The 24057-nt window shown below is 37.6% G+C and overlaps 1 protein-coding gene across 3 annotated transcripts; it reads right to left on the bottom strand.

The window, feature by feature from the left end:
* PSMA3 (proteasome 20S subunit alpha 3) lies at positions 1-23859 on the bottom strand. 3 transcript variants are annotated; one of them, XM_021701442.2, is made up of 12 exons: positions 23747-23859; positions 19657-19739; positions 16146-16175; positions 13604-13727; positions 10786-10887; positions 10631-10704; positions 8264-8336; positions 7410-7475; positions 5033-5079; positions 2394-2461; positions 1208-1272; positions 1-159 (listed from the first exon to the last, which is right to left on the bottom strand). In XM_021701442.2, exons 1-12 carry the CDS (start codon positions 23765-23767, stop codon positions 115-117), a joined length of 798 nt encoding a protein of 265 aa, XP_021557117.1. In that variant the 5' UTR covers positions 23768-23859; the 3' UTR covers positions 1-114. The 3 variants fall into 3 exon arrangements, with proteins under 3 accessions (XP_021557117.1, XP_044773817.1, XP_021557118.1); XM_044917882.1 differs by lacking the exon at positions 16146-16175 and having other exon boundaries at positions 8264-8315; XM_021701443.2 differs by lacking the exon at positions 16146-16175.
* Between the last annotated feature and the right edge of the window lie 198 nt (positions 23860-24057).

Below are 24057 nucleotides of genomic sequence, written 5' to 3' on the forward strand. Positions count from 1 at the left end.
TTACAAGACAAAAATTTAATAATGCAAATTGGTCAGTGGGTAGATAATAATCCACAGGGATAAAGAGTTACACGGGACTGTATTAGAAATTTAAAATTGATGCTGAAGTAAATGTTACATATTATCATCATCTGATTCATCTTCTTCCTTCAGTGATTCCTGTTAAGAGAAAGACAGTATTTAAAATCAATTTTTTAAATAATTTTTTAATTTTATTATGTTAATTTTAATACTGAATCTAATTAAACACTGAAAATTTTTTATAACTGAAGATGAACTGACTTAGAATAACATACCCAAGCAAAGAAAAGGATAATTAGGGCACCTGGGTGGCTCAGTTGGTTAAGCGACTGCCTTCGGCTCAGGTCATGATCCTGGAGTCCCGGGATCGAGTCCCGCATCGGGCTCCCTGCTCGGCGGGGAGCCTGCTTCTCCCTCTGACCCTTCCCCCTCTCATGTGCTCTCTGTCTCTCTCATTCTCTCTGTCTCAAATAAATAAATAAAATCTTTTAAAAAAAAAAAAGAAAAGGATAATTAAGTGTATCTTTTTTTTTTTTTAAAGATTTTATTTATTTGACAGCAAGAGAGGAAACACAAGCGGGGGGGTGGGAGAGGGAGAAGCAGGCTTCCGGCAGAGCAGGGAACCCGATGTGGGGCTCAATCCCAGGACCCTGAGATCACAAGCTGAGCTGAAGGCAGATGCTCAACCAACTGAGCCACCCAGGCACCCCTAATTAAGTGTATCTTGTTCTAACAGTCGACTGACTATATATATATATTTTTTAAAGATTTTATTTATTTATTTGAGAGAGAGAGAGCACATGAGGCGGGGGAGGGTCAGAGGGAGAAGCAGACTCCCTGCTGAGCAGGGAGCCCGATGCAGGACTCGATCCCGGGACTCCAGGATCATGACCTGAGCCGAAGGCAGTCGCTTAACCAACTGAGCCACCCAGGCACCCTCAACTGACTATATTGATAGAACACATAGTATGAAAGCATTAAATGTCCTGGAAAACCCTTACCATTTTCACATACAAAGTGTTTGGAACCAGGGCAACCCTATCCCCACGGAGTATAACCTAGAAAATTTCTAACCTTAGTTCAGTTCAATTCTTAAGTGTTATTTTATAGAAATCAACCGAGTTCCTTTATTATTCAACACTTACTTTCATACCTTTAGCTAGAGTTTTCACACACTGCAGCTTACCTTAGCATATTTCTCTGCCTCTTCCCTTATATCTTTTGGAACAATTTCATGTCTTCCTTTTGTTACTGCAAATTAAGCCATATATTTAAATGAATTAGAAATGAGGACTACGTTGTGATTTCCAATACAATAAAATCTACCCAATCCATACATATAATCTACCAAACGTTAAAAGTTGTACTATGAGTAATACCAGATGCTCTGAACTTGTGTTGTTTTCTCCACGTAGGATTAAATCTGTCCAAATTTAGCTCTTATGAAAACAAATTATACAATGATTTATCCTGATGCTATGATAAATTCTGAGCATTTATTAATGTGCAGCATGATTAATTTTTAAAAAGCTAGCCTTGAAATCCCATCCATGGTTACCATTGTAAGGAAAAAAAAAATGGTCATTTTTCAGTAAATGAATGCTTCAAAAAAGTAAACCATTCATAACATTAGTCAATTAGGCAGAACTTCCCCCCTTCAAAAATATTACCTTGTTTTTGTTCTGGCTTTCTTTGTATTAGAAAGGCACTGAGTGGTAGGACACACTTTGGCACTACCCATTGCACTTGAACTTATGCATATTTCCATTACTCAGCAATTCTACTCTTGGAACAGAAATGCTACATACATATACTAAAATTGTTACACAGGACATCTACAGCTGCACTATTCATTATAGTTAAAAAAAAAAAGCCCACTGGAAAGAGCCCAACTAACCAGCAGCAAAAGAGGAAATGAGTAAATTGTGCGATATTTGGACAATAGAATACTATACAGCAAGGCAAACGAACAAATACTGTACACAACACAAACACAACGCTGAAGTAAAATCAGGGATAAAAGGATATACACTGTAATTCACTTACGTAAAACTGAACAACAGGCAAAACTACCTATGAGTTAGAATTCAAGGTAGTGGTTACCTTTGGGGAGAAGGTAGAGAACTATAAATTCAAAGAGGCCCAAGGGGTGATCTGGGGAACTGGCCTATTTGTTGACCAGAGAGAGGACAGTGGTTATATGAGTATACCCATGTTATGATAATTCATCAATTCATCTGTTATTTGTGTACTTTTTTCTGTATGTATGTCATTACCAAATTAAGATTTTAAAAAGGGAAAAACAGGCCCCAATTTTAAATTAGGTTTGGTACAGATGACTTAGAGCAAATAAATGTACAAAAATAACTTACTTTCACCAACCCAGCTGAGCTCTAATTCAAAAGCTTTATCCTTAACTTCATCATGTACTATGTAAATTCTAGAATGCAAAAGGGAAAATTAACATTTACTTGGTCATTTATAAACATGCGCCCAGTCAACACAAATTAGAACACCCATCCCTAATACAAGTATTTATAAAATTATAGACACATTGTAGTCTGTATTTATGAACACTTCTAGAAAAGATAATAGGCTGGGTGGCTTAGTCAGTTCAGCATCAGACTCTTGATTTTGGCTCAGGTCATAATCCTCAGGGCCGGGACCCTCCTTGAGAGTCTCTCCCTCTACCCCTGCTCTCCCTCTCTGTTTCTAAAATAAAATTTTTAAAAAGAAAAGACAATCACACAAGGATGGATATATAAAATTAAATACTACAAAGGAATGTTTACAACCCAAGTTGTTTGATACTGTTTAATTATAGACACACAACTCAAAAAGATACCTCAAAAGGAACACAGATTCAAATGGGGAAAGGCCATTATTACAACTACCTTTTCAGGATATTTGTTTATTCCTTTCATTAAATGATTATTTTTAAAACAAACTTATTAGTTGGCAATTATTACTGGTCTCTTCAATGTGAAGTTTCTTGGCAGGTATCTTTTTAAACCCCTTATCCATTTTATAAGAACTATATGCCCCTTAACCTAGCCTTCCAACTGTAATATATTGCCAGACTGCAATAAACAAGGAGGCAGTGTCACACAACATAAAAGTATCAGAGCAAAGCTTTCTTATTCTACCTTTTCTACCATCTTCACACACTTTTGGAGGATATTTTTAAAGCCTTGTTATAATACAAGAAAGCATCTTAATTTCTAGACTAAGTAAAAGATACATAGTGCTCCATTTTATTAAATGATAAGGGGATGGCTTTCCTACATGGAACTAATTATAGTGTCTACTGTTACACCTAAACATAAAAAGGTGTGGTAAGGGCTAATTTCCAGAAGCACTTCTCAGTGAAGGAAATGGAATTTATCACATTTAAACTGTTGTACAGGGGCACCTGGGTAGCTCAGTTGGTTGAGCGTCTGACTTGATTTCCAGAGGTCATGATCTCAGGGTTGTGAGACTGAGCCCCAAGTTGGGCTCTGCACTGGACATGGTGCCTTGCACAGGATTCTCTCTGTACCCCCCCCAATAAAAAAATAATAGTAATAAGCTGTTGTACAATTCAGTGAGGATTATCTTCCAAGTGGTTCTACTATAAGGTAATTCCCAGAGTTGCTCATGTTATTAACTGACAATCATAGAGTGGGTTCTGCTGCTTCACAACTGGAAAGGAGAGGGGTCTCTTGGTAAAAGTGGGGGAGGGAAGATAATGTGGCAGTAGCAAGAGTGATGACAAGACAAAATCATAAAACACTTCAGTATTTTATTACAACTATCAGTTTAGAAGAGATTAAGGGTACCATTTAAATATATATAAATATATAATGGACCCTCTAGGACTTTATTTTCCTCGCATGTAAAACCTGAGACATTTGCACAAACTGCTGACTAGACCATGTTGATGTAATTCTAATGTGAAATAGTATGTTTATTACTTTTAAATCTGAAAAGCTGGCTGCAAAACTTGCATTTTATTGGATTTTTTTGAGATAATACATGCCTACATTCTTTGATCCGGAAGAATCATGAATTTTTTTGAAGCATTCCACTCAGGTTTATGGACTCAGTTGTTACTTATTGTAGTCACATAAGCATTCTACTCTATGTACCTGTAATATGAACTACTTCAGGCTTTTTTTTTTTTTTTAACTTTTTTTTTTATTCTTATGTTAATCCCCATACATTACATCATTAGTTTTAGATGAAGTGTTCCATGATTCATTGTTTGTGCATAACACCCAGTGCTCCATGCAGAATGTGCCCTCCTCAATACCCACCACCAGGCTAACCCATCCTCCCACCCCCCTCCCCTCTAGAACCCTGTTTGTTTTTCAGAGTCCATCGTCTCTCGTGGTTCGTCTACCCCTCCGATTTCTCCCGCTTCATTCTTCCCCTCCCGCTACCACCTTCTTCTTCTTCTTTTTTTTTCTTAACATATATTGCATTATTTGTTTCAGAGGTACAGATCTGAGATTCAACAGTCTTGCACAATTCACAGCGCTTACCGCTTCAGGCTTTTTTAAATGTATTGAAATACCGCTCTTCTCATCTTCTTAGAAAAGCTTTTATGACTAACATATCTTGCCCCCAAAAAGACAGATTGTATAAAGGAGCCAGGTTCATGGTTCATGTGTAGAAATAACTAGCTATAAACCTAAAATAAGTTTGTAAACCACATTCCTATTACTGGGATTTCTGAGATCTGAGAGAGTAGGAGTTATCAAATGAAGCTCCTAGAGGTCCAAATGTATCCTCCTACTCTTGAATTCTTTCACCTAAATAGTTTTATTTTGTCAAAAGCTATTTTTTCACACCCATTCACTATCACTTGAAATATGGATATTCTGCTTAGTGAAACTTTTTAGAATGTTAAATTCACCTTCTAAAAATTAGGCACAAAGTTATTTTAAAACACAAAACAGACCTTTAGAATTAATGTATTAGGTAAGGTCAAATGAAATATTTGTCAATGATGATAAAAGTTTCAACTTACATTTTTGCAACTTCTTTAACAACATCACGGCAGGTCATTTCTTTCATCTGTAGAAAATAAAATATTGAGTCATGAGTCAAAAGATGTACTTTCCACTTACATAACTATTTTCAGATTCTTTTCACAACTTTGTCAATAACCCATATAAAATCAAAACCATGATACTGAATTTAAGAATACCAGTCTTGTTAGGAAATACATAAATCTAGTATAAGGACTAACTACAAAAGCAATTGGCATGGGCTTCAAAAAATTACTACTGGAGGGTGCCTGGTGGCTCAGGTCTGACTCTTTGATTTCAGCTCAGGTTGTGATCTCAAGCCCTGCACCGGGCTCTGCACTCAGTGTGGAGCATGCTTTGAGATTCTGTCTCCCTCTGTCCCTCCCTCCCCCTAAAAAAACAAATTGGCACTGGGAGAAGGGTAAGACTTACTTATTTGTGAGAATGGGAGGGAGAGCACAAGTCGAGGGGAAGGGGCAAAGGGAGAAGCAGACTACCCGCTGAGCAGGGAGCCCTATGCAGGACTCACTCAATCCCAGGACCCTGGGATCATGACCTGAGCCAAGGGCAGAAGCTTAACCAACTGAGCCACCTAGGCACCCCCCCTTTTTGGGGGGGGGGGAAGACTTAAAATAGTTGAAATTCAAAGTGTGAGCCTTAATTATATCATGGTTTGAAAAAGTTACAAAATGACACGAGAATACAGAGGCAGTTTGATTAGACTACTTGATAATATCTTAGGTGTGATATTCTACAGAGATGAATGCTGAAGCATTTAGGGATACAGTGTCACTGTAATTGCTTCAAATAGTTCAAGAAAAAACAAATGGATAAAACACTGGAAAATAACTTCAATCTAGATGGAGATAGTTTTGCTATTTTCTGACGTTTAAATGTTTTCGTGTTAATTTGGGGGTGAAGTGGAAAAAAAGAATACCTATCTCTTCATATTTTTCTCCTTACAGGTTAAGTTCTATGATGAGTAAATTAATTTTATCATAATAAAGGCAAATTTAAGCAAACTTGAAAAAGCACATTTTTTCTTTAGATTTATTTTTTTGAGAGCACAGGAGTGGGGGGAAGGGCAGAGAAAGAGAATCTTCAAGTAGACTTGAGTGTGGAGCCCAACTCGGGGCTCGTTCTCACTACCCATGAGATCATGACCTGAGCCAAAACCAAGAGTTGAACGCTTAACCAACTGAGCCACCCAGGCACCCTAAAAAAGCACATTTTAAATGACAATTATATTTTTATATATGTTCATGAAATTTTTATTTCATAACATAACATTCTTGGTAAGCAACATCAGAAGAAAAACAAGCCAGAGCAATGATGTAGAGCATGGGTTGGCAAACTCCTTTCTATAAAGAGCCATATGGTCCATATGGTCTTTGGTCTCTGTTCAAACTACTAAACTCTACTTTTGTAGTGTGAAAGCAGCGAGAGACTGAATGTGACTGTGTTCCAATAAAACTTTAGAAAGAAGACAGTGTGCCATAGTTTGCTGACCGCTGATTTAGAGCATGTATTTGTCATTAAGTATACATACATGTTCCTCAAAGTGATGTTTCTCCATTCTTAGCTAGGATATGTTGGTAGTCCTGTATCTTGTTAGGATTTAACCTCAGAAAGGATAGATGACTGCTCTAAATACTGTATTTTTCGTGTGTGTGTGTGCGTGCGCGCGCGCGTGCCTGCCTGCCTGCCTTTAAGGGAAGTTTCTGATAAGAAAGAGTGAGCAAGGGGCGCCTGGGTGGCTCAGTCGTTAAGCGTCTGCCTTCGGTTCAGGTCATGATCCCAGGATCCTGGGATCGAGCCCCGCAGCGGGCTCCCTGCTCCGTGGGAAGCCTGCTTCTCCCTTTCCCACTCCCCCTGCTTGTGTTCCCTCTCGCTGTGTCTCTCTCTGTCAAATAAATAAATAAAATTTTAAAAAAGTGAGCAAATTACTGTTTCAACACTGAGTTGGATCAATTTGGCTGAAATGAAAACAAGCACGTTAAAACAAAAACTTTTACACTAATAATTTATGGCTCTTGGGGGAACAAAAAGTGAGGAGTTGTAACAGGTTTTATGCCTTATCTAGCTAGGAACAAAGAAAATAGAAGCAGAAGGACACAGACTGTTCATGGTAAGACTTCACAGACAGAAGCTGTGCTCCAGAGAAGAAACGAAGTAGTAAAACACCAGAGCTCTCAAACCTAAGGCTCACAGAGCTCCCTCCAGATTTCTTAATCAGTCTCTCATATTCAGAAAGCTCTGCTCAAAACAGCAAACTATACTCTATGTATCCTTAAATGAAAAGGTTTCATTTGTGGTGATAAAACTTCACTACATGAGGATAATGTTACAGGAAAATTCAAGCATTAAGTATATTACCTGAAGTTTTTCTATTTCTGTCTTTGCAGCTTGCCTGGCTTTGCCAATGGCACAACCCCAATAACCCTATTTAAAAACACACACAAAAAATACAGATATTAAGTAAATTGATATACTATCCTAAAATCATTATTGGCTATGACTGTCTATTTAAAGGTTAACAAAAGGATGTTAAAATAACTTTCAAAAGTATGGAGTATTAAATACAAACACGTGTCTAATGAACACTAGGGGGCTCAAAAAAATTAAACAATTCTAGAATAATGTGGATTATTTTTAATAGAGGTGCTATACAAGAAAAATTATCATTATATATACTTCATGAACTAGAGATGTTTTTGAGATTAGGAATGGAAAAATTTTTAGCAGTATGACAAAAAGCAGATAATTGCTCAATTCAATACTCTAAACCATTTTTTATTATACTGAAAAAGTTTTTTAAATGCAAGGATTCCCATTTATACTTGCATATAATGACAAAATATAAAATCTTTTTTGTAATTAGTGAAAACCATAAATATGTCAGAAGAGAGGTAAGGTAAGTAAAAATGCAAGAAATCCCACTTAAAATCCTTTTTTTTAAGGGAAGGTTTTAGTTTTAAGACATTGTTAGTATCTATCACAATAAAGGAAATACCACATATTGAAATTTTTATGTTCACTATGTAGTTTCTGTAAATAGCATACTGAAGGCGATAAATCTTTCCTCTGCCTCATAACCACAGGTGGTTATGATAAACAAGAAATTGTTACTTTCTTTGAATTAATTTTAAAGAAACTTCATGTAATCCAAATACATGCTAATGAGATACCATTAAACTAGAAACAGAAACTCATGATTCAAAATTACTCACATATGAAACTCCTGACGGGTCAATCATGTAGAGCTGTGCACCGTCATTCACACTGTAAGACCCTAACATGAAACTACATGAAAGTAAATTAATAGTTTAAACCATGGTTTTAATACCATAAAAATATTAAAAATTCAGTAAATAGAAGATTATACTTTCTAAGATAGATAAATACACATAACTCATAATAAACACTTTGATGAAGTAATTTCAAAAAACTAGTATATACTTCAAATTGTTCAAAATTTATATGGCTTTGTTTAGTACTAAACTTGCTGATGAAACTTTCCTGGGAGGATAGCAGTGTAGACAAAGGAGTAATGACAGAGAAGAAACTAATGAGAAGGCCCAAGAGGTAAAGGCATACACATGAAAAAGCCAAGATAACAAAACTAACAAATACATTCAATCTGCCTCAAACTCTTGTTACATCCCTCATTCTTTCTGGGCTATTCCCCAATATTCCTCCAGTTATTTTTCTACAGTAATCCAAACTCATTTAAAATATTTTAATATGCTCAACAAATTAAAATTAGGCTGTTAAACAATCATATGAATTAGTGATTTTCTGAAATTGGGATTTAGTTTACTCTAGTAGAAAAGAAACCAGCTTTATCTTATGTATCAGTTCATGTACAGACTACTGTAACAGTAGCTGTCCAATTCCCACCCCTACAATCATTTCCTTCCATATTCATGAAACTTACCTTGCAGAATATATAACTGGTTATAATTTTAAAGCCCTTCCACGCTTCCTTAGTATGGAACACAGACTTCTGTATTATCTTGCCCCTTCCTACATCTTCAGTATCCCTCCTACACACCAAGAATACTAACTAGCTCTGCATTACCTGAAATGCCCATGTTGTTTCATACCAGTCCCTTTGCATGAAATACTCTTACCATTCCACCTACATCTCACATTCTTTTCCTTGCCATCTCCAAGAAAGCAACCATTCCCTAATTGGTGCTGGGCCCACTATAGTCAGTGTGTATCCTATCATCTATAAAACTGTACCAATGAAAACTTATTCATGTTTGTGTCCCGCCCTCTCACACATATCTGTGACTATCTCATAGTTTATGCTCAATATTTACTGGAAAAGTTCTCCACTATTCTTATTCCCTTAGAAATAGAGAAATGATTAATTCAGAGCATTGAAAGGTTAAAAAAAATTAAAAGGTATTCTATGAATTCTAAAAGCAAAGTGTTTCAATGTAATTTAAGTGAAAACCTTAAGAACAACTAATATAAAAAATGTCCACAGGCCTAACTTATTGGTAGTAGAATAAAACTCAGGTTTTCGCTAAAACTCTGTCCTCAGTAATTTAAATATGACTGATAATAAACAACGGAAAGGCAGGACTGTAGCTAATAAACTTTCTACAGCCTTTTCAGAGTGGCAAGCAATCAGATGTTAGTAAATGTTTGACTTTGATCAAACAAGGACTGTTTATTTCTTTAAAGTTACAAACTAAACATGTCTTTTTAGGAAAATCTAGAGTGATGACAGGTCTGAGCCCTATTTAGATATTTACATGTATTTCAAGTCTTGATGCAACTAAATCTCAGCTTCCCTCCCCCCAAAATAAAAATACCAGCGTTTCATCTTAACAACAGAAATAGGAAACTGACTAATGAGAACTATGAAATGCAAATTTGTATGGATTCACTATGGACTGCTAAACTCCCAATTAAGAGCACTGCACCTAACTGCTTAAAGTAAGTGTAGCCAATGGAAATTAATGAGAAAACTGAAGTGTCCCTTTAGTTGGCTACCTAATAATGTCAAGAGAGAATATATTTAAAGTCAGTTTGTTGTTTCCTGAAAATGCTGGGATCTGACACCAAAGAATTTTTTTCTGGTTTTATTGAGAAATAATTGACATGCATCACTATACAGTGTGCAGCATGATGGTTTGATTCAAATGTATTGTAAAATGCTTACAGTAGGTTTAGCAAAATCCATCATCTCATAAAGATACAATAAAAAGAGAAAAAAACTTTTCTCCTTGTGAAGAAAATTCTTAGAATGTATTTAACAACCTTCCCCTATGGCACACAACAGTGGTAACTACATACTGTACATTACATCTCTAGCACTTATTACCTTAGAACCTATATACCTTTGACCACCTTCCTCCAGAGAATGTATTATAATCAGATTAAAGTTATTACTAGGAGTTCTGTGTTTTATTATAACTCCAAATTTGTAGAATCTTTTTCATTATTCAAAGTTTTTGTTTTGATGTACAGTTTCATTTAATCATTGCCCTAATACTTCTTGGGTCATAGCTCATACTTTAAGGCTAAGATACTGGGGAAAACAGTACACATCTAACTGAATATCTCACAAAATTTCATACCTGCAGCCAAAAGGTCGAACAGCACTGTAGAGTGTATATGCATGTACATACATGGCCACTCTGTCTGCAAGATGCTATGAGGGGGAGAAACAGAAGAGCATATCAGCAAATTTCTATTACTGTTCAAAAGGCTCCTCAACATATTATCAACTTACTTTTAATGGAATGTTATAGCCAAAATTAGATCTAAAGTTGGAAGCTTCTTCTCTTGCAATGTCTGCTAAAGAACGAGCATCTGCCAACAAACCCGCTACTGCCTGAAAGAAAGGAAGTACCAATTTAGTAGATAAATACATTCCTAACACAAATCAAGGAGAGTGTGTAATTACTGTAGGCTTAGTTTATAACAAGCATCACCATTAGAAATAATTTGGCTTAAAGGTCTTTATAAGGCATTCTGGCATTCTGATTGGGTGGGATCAAAATAAAAGTATGGAATTATAATTCAGAAATTTACCAGGTGTGACTTGTTTGTTGAATGATGACATTCACAAGGAATATTTCTACATTTAATCTTCCCATGTCTCCCAATTTACCAGTTCACTATAAATAAGCAACAACCAGAATAAAACTACTGGTCTTGATGAGGATTGATCTCTATTTAAAGTAGTTCTGTGTTCAAATTACTAAAGGTTTTGGTCTAAAAGGCACAACCTCAAATCTTTCTCAGCTTACTATTAAACTGCAATGACAAACTAAAACATGACAAAGCACACATCTTCCAAGACTGGTAGCTTACAACTACAGTTACCAAACCATGTGCTGAGAGATGCTAGGGCACCGTACTGAACTCAGTTATGCAACACCTGGAATTTGGGGGATAGTTGTTGAAGTAGTTCAGTTTCAGCATTAGATCATTCAGTATTCCTTTTAATGCCATCATATTGTTAAGCACCTGGGTTGCTGCGATAAAAAATAAGTACCAAACAAAAATCCATGTGGAACAAGAAATGGGGAGGGGGGGCCCACACATAATCTGATTCCAAAGTTTAGGAAGTTGTGCAGTGCACATTAGTAACTGTGATTGTTTAAAAATAAAAAGATTTTTCTTTAATCATTATGTGTATTTTTTTCTCTTATAAGCTACTAAGTTTTTAAGACATAAACACTAAGTCATTTGGACCTAAATTCATAATAAGAACTACTGGGTACTTATTTTCGCATAGGGAAGCCATGAAAAAAAGACTCACTGAGATGTACTGGGAACCAAGAAAGTCCAGGAACCACCAGCTTAGGAGATTTACAGAATTTAAAATAAGTGATATCAGAACAACAGGCTTTTTTCTACTGCTACCTATTAATAGTAGTAGTGATGAAAATTTCTAAAACATAGTGAGCACTTATTACATGCTAAGCATTTTATGTAATTTTTAACCTTGTAACAACTGTTATGAAGTAGGTCCTATTACTACCCTACTTTTGCAGGTGAGGGAGTTGTGTTTAGAATAACTTCCCCAAAGTCACCCAGCCAGTAAGTTTCACCATTTAAAAAATCTTCTATTGTTTTGGAGAAAGCTTACTGTGAAGTCCAATAATTCCCAAACCACTTGAAGATGACAACTGTGGAGACAATATTAACCCTTCATTATCTCCAACCCTCTTCAACATGTGATGTTTTGCCATTCCAGCTACTAGGAATGCCATCAGTTTCCTGGCTTTCAATAACAAATGGAACAAATTTTAAAGTTCTAAGACAAAGTTTTCCCATCACTAAAGTACCTTTAAGCAGACATGATTTTTTTCAAAATATACCGGCCTAAAGTTTGTTTTGTTTTTACTAAGTGAAAGAATGCATAATTCACTAGTTCCCTCCTATCGGCTGGGTTACAATCTGGCAAGTTTCATCAAAACATACCACTTTCATATTGTGTGTCAACTATACTCAAATTTTAAAAAATAAATAAATGTAGAGGTCCAAATGACAGAAAAAAAGTCGTATCAGTTTCACTGGCAGTAATTTGTTCAGGAGAGGAAATATGTTCAGAAAAAATAATCACTAAAGAAGCCAAAAAAAAAAATTATCTGTAGCTTTATAGTTTATTGCTTATATTTTATTGGTCCTTTTTGTGTTTGTAACACATCTCATTTAGAAATATCAAAGATAACAGCAGAATGAGAGGTCCTACAAGATCTCACCCTGCACAATGGACTCTGAAATAACTCGCAGACCATGCAGACCCCAGTCTGAATCCCATTTTATTTCTTTACCAGCTGTGAGTCTTGTTTTCTTATCTGTAAAAATGGGATTAATACTACTTTCACTGTGATGTCAGACTTAAATGAGATAATTTATGTAAAGTGGTTCTAGCACACACGTCTTTTCTTCCTTGCCTTTTCAGTAAACAGAGTTAGAATCACTCCTTTACTTGTTTTGCTTATTGTCTGAGTGAACAAAGTCTGACATCTATACAGAATGACTTCAGTATATACCAGTAATGTATTTATGGTTTCACTTGCAGTTATGCAAATCAGTCACTCAAGACACCAGCTGCATAAAATAAATACAGTGATGTCTATGAAGCTACTAAAAAGGATGTGTTCACTTTTCCTTTCATTAAACATCCTTTCTTGGTGCTCCACCTTACTAAAAAGGTATTCTCTGATAACATCTTCAATATGACAGTGATCCCCACAAAAGATATGAAAAGCTAAAGATTCTATGCCTCTCAAGCATTCCACCTTATCTACACTGCCAAGATCTCTTTCCTGCACATACTTCCCACCCCTCACTCCCCTCGTCCCTTAAGGCAATTTGGTTTTTCATATACGTCTCCAATCAGGTTATAAGAACACTACCTTTCTTAGTGAACTGTAACTCTCTCAGATTACTTCTATGGCTGCCCTCTAATCTGTTTCTGCCTCAATGCTGAAGTAATAAATGGGTTCTTACAATCATATTTTAATATATTCTAAACAGTTACTTCACAAGAAATTGGACAAGGCAAAAAGGAACATTTTTTAAATATGACCTACCATTCCAACATGCCGATCAACATTAAAAAGTCGTTTGTTGGAACCTTCTTCATAAAGTTTAGAAAGGACTAACTTTTCTACCCCAAAGACAACGCCATCTTTACATCTGATTCCAATAGCTGTACTGGAACAAGTAGAAGAAAATCAATTTTTTTAACAAAAGAAATTTCATAAATTAAACCCATAAAAATAGGTAACATTTAGTTTTTTACAGCACGCTAGTACTTTAAAACAAATACATTTGAAAACTAGAAAGAGGACAACCTAAGGTGTGATAAATTAGTAGGTCCATATAGATGAACACCAGGTGACCAAAAAAAAATCTAGCATACCATGACATAAAAAGATGTTAATACGTAAGCGAGAAAAGATGCCAACAAAATATGTACAAAATGGCGGAGTGTCTGGCATATGATATCCATATTATAATAAATGTTCATTTAGTTCATGTCCATTAAAAATGGTACATAAAATGCATAGCAAAGACAGGTTATATACAAACTTAAAAAGTTAACAGTGACTAATCTAGGTGGAAAGCTTAGAATTCTTTTGCTAATTTGCCGTTTCTGCAACAACCACTGCTTAAAGTATGTAAAAGAATATAATACACATTTTATACAACTGCTTAAAACAAAATGGATCTTAATCTCTGAAATGTGGAGAAATTATATTCTACCGTTTCAAGATAAAAATACATCATTAACTTTTTTTTTTTTTTAAGATTTTATTTATTTATTTGACAGAGACACAGCGAGAGAGGGAACACAGCCAGGGGGAGGGGGAGAGGGAGAAGCAGGCTCCCCGCAGAGCAGGGAGCCCGATGCGGGGCTCCGATCCCAGGACCCTGGGATCATGACCTGAGCCGAAGGCAGACACTTAACGACTGAGCCACCCAGGCGCCCCTCTTCTGAAATCCTTTTAATAAAAAGGGAATTCTGATGAGAAACCAGAAAAATGAACAGAGCCACACATATATTCCACAAAAAATTTCAGGCTTCCCTCATATTTCAGGTATTTTCAATGGCTCCCTTTCCAGTTTAAACTCCTTGGCCCAGCTTTCAAAATTCCTGAGAATCTACAAATTAAATTTGTAGCTTATTAAATTTCCTATTATAAATCCCACACACTACTGAATTCAACCTCACTAACATGCCCCAAACACCTATGTTCATTTTTGCTTTTATGTCTTTGTGTTGAGGTTTTCCTGGGTTCTAGAATACACTTCCTCCTCACCACTGTATATTTAAATAATTCTCCACAAACTTTTGCAAACTCACTTGAACTTAAACTCTACAACCTCAGGTAGCCTTTCCTAATTATTCCAAGTCATCGTCATTCTCACTATTTAAATCTAAAACATTGCTTATTCCAAACTACAAGTTCTCAAAGTATGGTCTGTGAACCCCCTGAGCATCCCTGAAAACCCCTTCGAGGGGGTATGGGAGGTCAAAATTATTTTCGTAAGAATACAAAGACACCATTTAGTTTTTCCCACTACGTGGACATTTGCACTACTGGTCCAGTGCAGAAGCATTCGTGGGTCAAACTGCCGGCACTTTAACACAAACCAAGGCACTGAAACAAATGGTAGCAGTGAACTACTAATCACTGTATTTTTCATTTCTGTGCTCTCACATTCAAAAAAAAAAGCTCACACAGTTAAAAAATTTTGTTGGGGCGCCTGGGTGGCTCAGTCGTTAAGCATCTGCCTTCGGCTCAGGTCATGATCCCACGGTCCTGGGTTCAAGCCCCACATCGGGCTCCCTGCTCGGCGGGAAGCCTGCTTCTCCCTCTGCCTCGCTCCCCCTGCTTGTGTTCCTGCTCTCACTATCTGTCAAATAAATAAATAAAATCTTAAAAAAAAAAAAATTTGCTAAGAATGTCCTTAAGAAGGGACGGCTGAATGGCTCAGTTAAGCGTCCGCCTTTGGCCCGGGTCATGATCCCGGGGTCCTGGGATCGAGCCCCGTGTCAGGGCTCCCTGCTCGGCAGGGAGCCTGCTCCTCCTTCTGCCTGCCGTTCCCCATTTGTTCTCTCTCTCTCTGGTAAATAAATAAAATCTTTAAAAAAAAAAAAAAGAATGTCCTTAAGAAAGCAGTAATTTTTAAAAGCTGTTTTAATATTAAAAAAAGAAAGCAATAATTCTAGATGACAACCCTTGAGTACCTGTCTTTTTATTATTATTAAGGAAATGGAAGGTACTCAAACATAAAATATGGTTGCCTAAAGGAAAAAGTACTGGTAAAACTTAAGTTCTGAACTTTTTCTTTTTTTTTTTAAAGATTTTATTTATTTATTTGACAGAGAGATAGAGAGCACAAGTAGGCAGAGTGGCAGGAAGAGAGAGAGGGAGAAGCAGGCTTCCCGCTGAGCAGGGAGCCGGACGTGGGGCTCGATCCCAGGACCCCCGGATCATGACCTGAGCCAAAGGCAGCCGCTCAACCGACTGAGCCACCCAGGCGCCCCAAGTTGTGAACTTTTTCATGGAATACCTGTTTTTACCATCAAGCAATGTCAGACAAACTACAGTTATTTACACTTACATATGTATATGGCAGACTTTTTTTTTCCCCCTAAAATGAACAAAATAAGCCTGTCAACTTCAAGGAAAAATGGACAGTATTTTGTTGCCTGTGATAAGACTCAAGTTTTCAAGCATAAATTGGAATTTTAGGAAACATATTCATCACCATGAGTTCGTCTGTTTCACAAAACTTACAAATTTTTATAATCAGATCAGTGGTGATATTAACAAGTGTGATGTTTCCAATAGATAGATGAAAAATATCAAATTTGGAAAATCTGTTATAGCACAGTGAACCAGTATTTTCCAAATGACTAACTTACATGCACGGGTAAAACATCTGAAGCGCAAGACAGTCCAACAGATTTTAATGTAAAACTACAAAAAGTTCATCATTAAGTTTTCAGAGGCCACACTGCAACTAACCTTAAAAAGCTATCATTTGTCCAATTTTGGTATAGCATCAAAAAACAACATCCATAATTATCTGAAAAGGCTATTAAAATATGCCTCACTTTTCCACCTACTTATCTGTAAAAGCCTTGATTTGCTCCACAGGCTTCAACAAAAGTAACAACATATTGAAGCAGATATGAGAATGTCTTACATTAAGCTTCAGTGAACAACTGAGATTTACAAAAATGTAAAATACCAGTCTTCTCACTACACTTGTTTATTATTGTGAAAAAGTTACTTTTCATTAAAAATGTTAGTATTAAATAGTTTACTTAATGTTAATTTAAATTACTACTTACATTAACATGCAACTGTGATTATTTTAAATGAATTAAATATTTTTTCTCAGTTTTAATTTCTAATATGATAAATATTGACAGATCCAATAACATGCATAAATAAAAGTTCACTGGTCATGGTAGATATTGATGGAACTAAAGCCTAATAAATAAATGCTCTTTGAAGTCCTCAATGTTTTGGGTTTTGGTGTTTTTGTTTTGTTTTTTTACAAGTAAAAGGGGGTCCTGAGATCAAAATTCTGTATAATTTTTGTTCCAAACAATCTAGCCTTCATTGTTACATTGCACAATCCTCCTTTAATACCTGGGCTCCTCAATGCAGCTAATGGGGAAAATTATAATTTATAATTTAATCTTTCCATTTTTTTCTTGTGTATATTACCTTCTAGGGGAATACTTTGATAAAATAGGATCATGGTATATATACTTTAATAAAGTGCTTTTAAGTATTCACTTATATGTCATTGATTATTTGTTTTAGTAGTTCCTTCCTATGCTTAACACAATAGGTAGTCAGGGGCACCCAGGTGGCTCAGTAGGTTGAACATCCCATTCTTGGTTTCGGCTTGGGTCATGGTCTCAGGGTCCTGGATCTAGCCCTGTGTCGGGCTCCACACTCAGCGGGGAGTCTGCCTGCCCCTCTCCTGTTCCCTGCTGCCCCCACTCATGCTTGCTCATGCTCTCTCCCTAAAATAAGTAAAATCTTAAAAAAAACACAACATGTAGTCAAAAATATTTGACTTTTAAACTCCCAAGATTAAATTTCTTTTCTTTAAAAGAACTGATCCGCCCCCACCTTTTTTAAAGATTTTAAGTAATCTCTACACCCAACACAGGGCTTCAACCCACAACCCCAAGATCAAGAGTCACATGCTCTTCCAACTAAACCAGCCAGGCACCCCAAGAATTGATCTCCTTTTGATGCCAGAATATAATCCTAAATATTTGACTAAACATTTTCTAACTATTAGTTTGTATGTCACACTATTATGAAAATTAATATACAACCTAATTTTTCCATTTTCCATTCTGTGCCCAAACAGCACTTAAAAATCGTCCAAATGTTTTTACATTAATTTCATTCTTACGGTAAAGTATGTTAAGTAGTTAGGGTAGAGGTCCACATCCCAATTTTATAAACAAAAATAACATTCAGAGGAGCGAACAGAGGCATCCTATATAATATTTCCATTAAGCAACAGCTAGAAGGAAAATATACATTTTCTGATCCTCATTCAATATTCTATTATACCTCTTTAAAAGAGGAACTTCTGTGGTATTTTTTCTTTATGCAGAAAAAAAATTCATTTTTAATGTATTAATTTTTAATTAATTTGCTATAAACTATTTTAAGCCATATTTAGAAATAACTTTACAGAAAACAAATTCCGAAGACACACAGATCCTCATAGCCTGGTCTCAATTTTCTGTATTACATATGGTTTCAAAATGTATTTCCAGTTTTTCTCAATCAAGACTTCCTTTTCCAGCTTTTTAAACCAGTGAAAATCCAACACTGCAAAGGAGGAAGAGAAAAACAGTAACTTTTTCCAAGTCCTTCTCCAGCTCCCTGGTCTAAGGGCCTATCTTCTGTTTACTAGGTCAAAAAAAAAAAAAAATCCTTGAAGAGATGTGAATGAGATATTATGAAATATATATATATATTTTTAAAGATTTTATTTATTTATTTGACACAGAGAGACACAGCGAGAGAGGGAACACAAGCAGGGGGTGTGGGAGAGAGAGAAGCAGGCTTCCCGCTGAGCAGGGAGCCCGATGCGGGGCTCCGATCCTAGGACCCTGGGATCATGACCTGAGCCGAAGGCAGACGCTTAACGACTGAGCCACCCAGGCGCCCGTGAAATATATTATTTTTTAAAAGTCTCTTAATTCATCCCAAAGATTCCAAGATACAAGGTCATGTAAGTATAACTGACTGGAAAATTTCTTCAATAAAGGACTTAACAATTTGTCAACAAGCTAGTAATTTAACCAAGATGTTACAGGGGTACCAAGTAATCATTTTGGCACATTACTCTAAGCAATGAAAGAGTGAGGGAAGTGAGTCCAACGGAAGATATCTTAGTGCTCCTACACATTTTGTAGTACGGCAGCAGAACAGAAAAAAAAAAAATCCTACTGGGACAAACCTGACTAACTGCATAGGACATTTAAAACACAAGTAAAGGGGCGCCTGGATGGCTCAGTTGTTAAGTGTCTGCCTTCGGCACAGGTCATGATCCCAGAGTCCTGGGATCGAGCCCCGCATCGGGCTCCCTGCTCGGCGGGAAGCCTGCTTCTCCCTCTCCCACTCCCCCTGCTTGTGTTCCCTCTCTCGCTGTGTGTCTCTCTGTCAAATAAATAAATAAAATTAAAAAAAATAAATAAATAAAACACAAGTAAATAAAAGATAAAATGACAAAGCAACAAACCTAATGGCCAAGGAAACAAGGATATAAATCAAGAATTTCAAAAATGAAAATGGGCTAGCAAAGATGATAATGAATTTGGTTTTATACACTACATTTGAGACACAGGAGAACATCTAAGTGGATTATCTCGGAACCAACCGCAAATATGGTAACTGAGGTTCATGGAAAGATCTGACCTAAAAAGAGATCTGGAAATGACTAATAAATTGAGATTATTTTAGGGCAACTATTATTTTGTGCCAAAGTAACATAACAAAGCCTAATTACCAAAAATATAGAAAAGGAGATATTTAATACCTGGTTAAAAAACATGCTAAATTCCAAGTAAAACAATGTTTCTTACCTACTATTTTCCACAGCCTTCATAGCATATTCAACTTGAAAAACTCTTCCATCAGGAGAGAATGTAGAGGCTGACAGGTCATACTAGGAAGAAAAAGGCAACAACAATAAGCTTAAATAATGTATCTTTGGCAGTAATAACCTCACCATCTTTCTTTCTAAATGGATTACACATCAGAAATGTGTGTTGAGGGGCGCCTGGCTGGCTCAGTTGGTAGAGCAGGCGGCTCTTGATCTTAGGGACGTGAGTTCGAGCCCCACCTGGAGTGTAGAGATTATAACAGACAGGCAGGCAGGCAGGGGAAAGCAGAAACGGGTGTGTTAAATCTCAAAGGTTTTGCTTTGAAGAGGAAAAGGAAGCATGTCAGAGCAGCAACAGCTGCTAATAAGAAAGCTACTTTAGATGTCTGCTATTGAAACACAAAAGACAAGCGCCCAGCTGGCTTGGTCAGTAGAGCACGCAACTCTTGATCTGGGGGTTGTGAGTTCGAGCCCCACGTTGTGTGCAGAGACAACTTAAAAAGAAAAGCAACAGATACAAATCCTAGTTTAAGTCAGAATTTTTTTTCACACAGAACACAAAGTTCATTTTTGTACAAAATGGAGATACTCTGGATTCCAGACCACCACAGTAAGGTGAATAAAATGAGTTTTCTGGATTCCCAGTGCATATTAAAGTTATATTTTGGGGGGTTTTGTTTGTTTTTTTTTGAGAGAGAGAAAGCGTGAGTGAGAGGAGAGGTGGGGGGGTGGGAGGGAGAGAATCTCAAGCAGGCTCCACGCTCAATACATAGCCTGACAAGGGACTCAATCTCAGGACCCTGAGATCATGACCTGAGACAAAATCAGGAGGTGGATGCTTAAGGGGCACCTGGGCGGCTCAGTCGGTTAAGCATCTGCCTTCGGCTCGGGTCATGATCCCAGGGTCCTGGGATGGAGCCCCGCATCAGGCTCCCTGCTCGGCGGGAGCCTGCTTCTCCCTCTGCCTCCTGCTCCCCTGGTTTGTGCTCTCTTTGATAAATAAAATCTTGAAAAAAAGAGTTGGACGCTTAACCAACTGAGCCACCCAGGCGCCCCTAAAGTTATGTTTACACTAGACTGTAGTCTAAAAAAAGAAAACAAAAAACAATATACATACCTTAATTAAAAAATACTTCTTTGCTAAAAAATGCTAACCATCATCTAAGCTTTCAGTGAGTGGTAATCAATGATCACAAATCACCATAACAAACTTGATAATGAAAAAGTTTGAAATATTTTGAGAATTACCAAAATGTGACACAGACACAAGGTGAACAAATGCTGTTGGAAAAATGGCACCAACAGACTTGCTTGATGCACAGTTGCTACAAACCTTCAGTTTGTAAAAAAAAAAAGAAAAACAATGCAGTATCTGTGAAGTACAATAAAACAAGGTATGCCTATAGTATGGTATAGTAGAAATAGAACTAAAGTCAGAACATGTTAATTCATTGCTGTCGCACTAACAAACTGAAGGACCTTAAAGAAAAAATATAGCATTCAAACATTTGATAAGCATCCATTACATGCAGTCACTGTAAGGAAATATAAAGAATACTCATTCTTGAAGTCTTTCATTTTCAAAGGAGACCAGGCACCAATCTAGGAGCTGGAAACCAGATAAAGGATTATGATGAAAATTCAGACAGGGTGAAGTGACAGTCTGAGAGCCTAGTACAGACAACCTGATCAGGGAAGGCCTTGCTAGAGCAGTTATGTTTAATTACTTAGGCTTAGCCAGACCTAAATAACAAGTAAGTAGCACTTTAGGATATGGAGAGTAGAAATAAGCCTAGCACAATGAGGGACAAGAAATAGGCCACTGTGTCTTGAGCACTAAGTGGTAGAGAGAAGAGTAAATCATATCCGAGGCATGTAAAGACCAAACTATTTTGAGTCTCCTAAGCTGAAGCAGGAAGTTTGTATCTTATTCTAAATGCAACTGGAAGTCATTGGAGTTTAAGCAGGATGGGGGGGAGGGGGTCCCGGGGGGTGATACGATCTAATTTTTTTTTCAAACTTCATCTAGAAAACGAATTGTAGAGGGAACAAGGATGGAAGCAGAAATCAAGTATTCCAAAGGTAGTGGTTTAGACCAGGAAAAGAGAAAAAGACAATATTTTTGAGGATAAAGTTAAAAAAACAAAACAAACAAAAAAAACCACCTTGTTATTGGATTGGCTCTAGGAGTAAAGAAATTAAACGTGAATCATGGACCTTTTTCATTTGAGCAATTAGAATTGGACCATTCACTGAGCTGAAAATTGTAGGAGATGCAAAATGGCAAGGGGATGGGAAAAGCCGAGGTCTCTTTTGGACATATAGTTTGAAATGCCTATTCAACAATCAAGTGGAGGGGCGTCTGGGTGGCTCAGTCCCTTAAGCCTCTGCCTTCAGCTCAAGTCTCAATCTGGGGGTCCTGGGATAGAGCCCCACGTCCGACTCCCTGCTCAGCAGGGAGCCTGCTTCTCCTCTGCCTCTGCCCCTGCTCATGCTCTCTCTCTTGCTCACTCTCTCAAAAAAATAAATTAAAAAATTAAAAAAAAACAAAACTAAAAAACAACAATCAAATGGAGAGAAATGTCAAGTAGGCAGGTCTTCTTCATACCTGGAGTTCTTGGGAGAAGTGAAGACCAAAGATATGCCTTCAACAGTGGTGCTTCCTGAGTCTCAACTTCCTGATTTATTAAATGAAGATTAACTCTACTATCGTAATACCAAAATATCTCCCATGTTTATATTTATCAAGTATTTTTAAAGAGTTTTCAGGGGGCACCTGGGTGGCTCAGTCGTTAAGCGTCTGCCTCGGGCTCAGGTCATGATCCCAGCGTCCTCGGATCGAGCCCCGCATCGGGCTCCCTGCTCGGCGGGAAGCCTGTTTCTCCCTCTCCCGCTCCCCCTGCTTGTGTTCCTTCTCTCGCTGTGTGTGTGTGTCTCTCTCTGTCAAAAGGGTTTTCAGAACAAAACACTATTAATTGAAGGTAATATTAATGTAGTTGCAAAATCAATTTGCTACAATATGCTTAAATGAGCATCTACTAATTTAAAAATGTTATGACATAAACTTAGCATCTCATAACCGAATGAATTAAACCATTCGAAACATAAATCGCCTATTATCAAACTCGGAAAACCAGTATCTGGCCTTAATGTTGAGTATCAAAATCTTTTTTAAAGTGGAACTGATGAATTTAGAAACCCATTATTCAATGCCTCTAGTGCACACAAGCAATAAATACTTCTAAAGAAAAACTAGATTTTCTATATGGAAAAATACATAAAAGGAATAAGCAAAAGACTGCATACGTACAGTACGTTTAACACAGGAAAGTAGTAAACTGAATAAGTTAACAAGTCCAACTCCAAAACCCTCAAGTCCATTAACAGACGCGGTTAAGTCCCTAGCTAATGATTTAAATGTTTACGGTACTGATATCTCCAAGTGATGTTAAGTAATTTGTACAGGAAAAGCTGGGACAAAAGAAAAATGTAAAGGACACTTCAGATTTCACTTTTCAGACAATTTTTCTATTAGCTCTGCCCCGACAGGGGTTCCAGGGACCCCTACTGAGCGGACGGTCAGTAACACTCCAAGGCAAGATGGGGAAGGCCCAGTGAGTCAGCAGCATCCCGGGACCTGCAAAGACGGTCCATAGAAAGCTCCGTCTCAGACCTTGGAATCTCAAGCCGCCCTGCCTCAGTGGTTCTCAAGAAGCTCACTGTTGCCCAAACCCTGCACACGCTATTTCAGGCTCCACGAGTTTCTACTTTCGGTTTCCCTAAGCGGCTAAAGAAAGTGACTCAGCGATCCAAAGCGGCTCCCAATCTTACTGCTGCGCCGCCAAGCCCGCTACACCTGAGCTGAAAAGCTTCAGCTCACGATCACCGCAAACGAGGGCCTACAAATTAGCGCAGAAAAGACTGCCGGTGACCGGACAACTGGAAGCGGCCCACTTGGCCGAAGGCAGTCCCGCCGCACCCCGAGGCGGCGCACCCCAGGCGGTCTGTCCGAGTTCCCTTCAACGCTGATCCGTCAGCTAGTCCGTTACGCCAAGACACAGCAAACTCACCCCAGTCCCGATGGAGCTCATCGTGATGAAACCTCCGGGACACCAAGGGCTTCAAGGCCTAACGCGCTCCCCCAATACCGCAGCCCGCAGACTAGTAACAGGCTCTCTCATTGGCTGCTCTTTCAACCAATAGCCTTCCCCTCCGAGGCTCTTTCCTCCAAGTCAGCCCGAGGAACAGAGGATTGTGGGAAAAGGGGGGAATTGAGCGTGGTGGGCGGTGCGCGTGTACAGCAGCGAAGGAGGTGGGGTAAGGGGAGGGTAGCCGGGCTTCCTTCCTATTCAGTTTCTGTCAATCTCTGTGTCGCTGAGCC

This window comes from Neomonachus schauinslandi, chromosome 9 (assembly GCF_002201575.2).
Source record: "Neomonachus schauinslandi chromosome 9, ASM220157v2, whole genome shotgun sequence".
NCBI classification, from domain to species: Eukaryota; Metazoa; Chordata; class Mammalia; order Carnivora; family Phocidae; genus Neomonachus; species Neomonachus schauinslandi.

Bases quoted from the DNA above. Each gene is read 5' to 3' on its own strand.
- PSMA3 (XM_021701442.2), bottom strand. From the start codon at position 23,767: ATGAGCTCCATCGGGACTGGG. The intron at 8,337-10,630 runs GTATGAAATTTT...ACTTTCATGTAG, and splicing joins GTTCGACCTTTTGGCTGCAG to TTTCATGTTAGGGTCTTACA. The intron at 160-1,207 runs GTAAGCTGCAGT...TTCTCTTAACAG, and splicing joins AGGCAGAGAAATATGCTAAG to GAATCACTGAAGGAAGAAGA.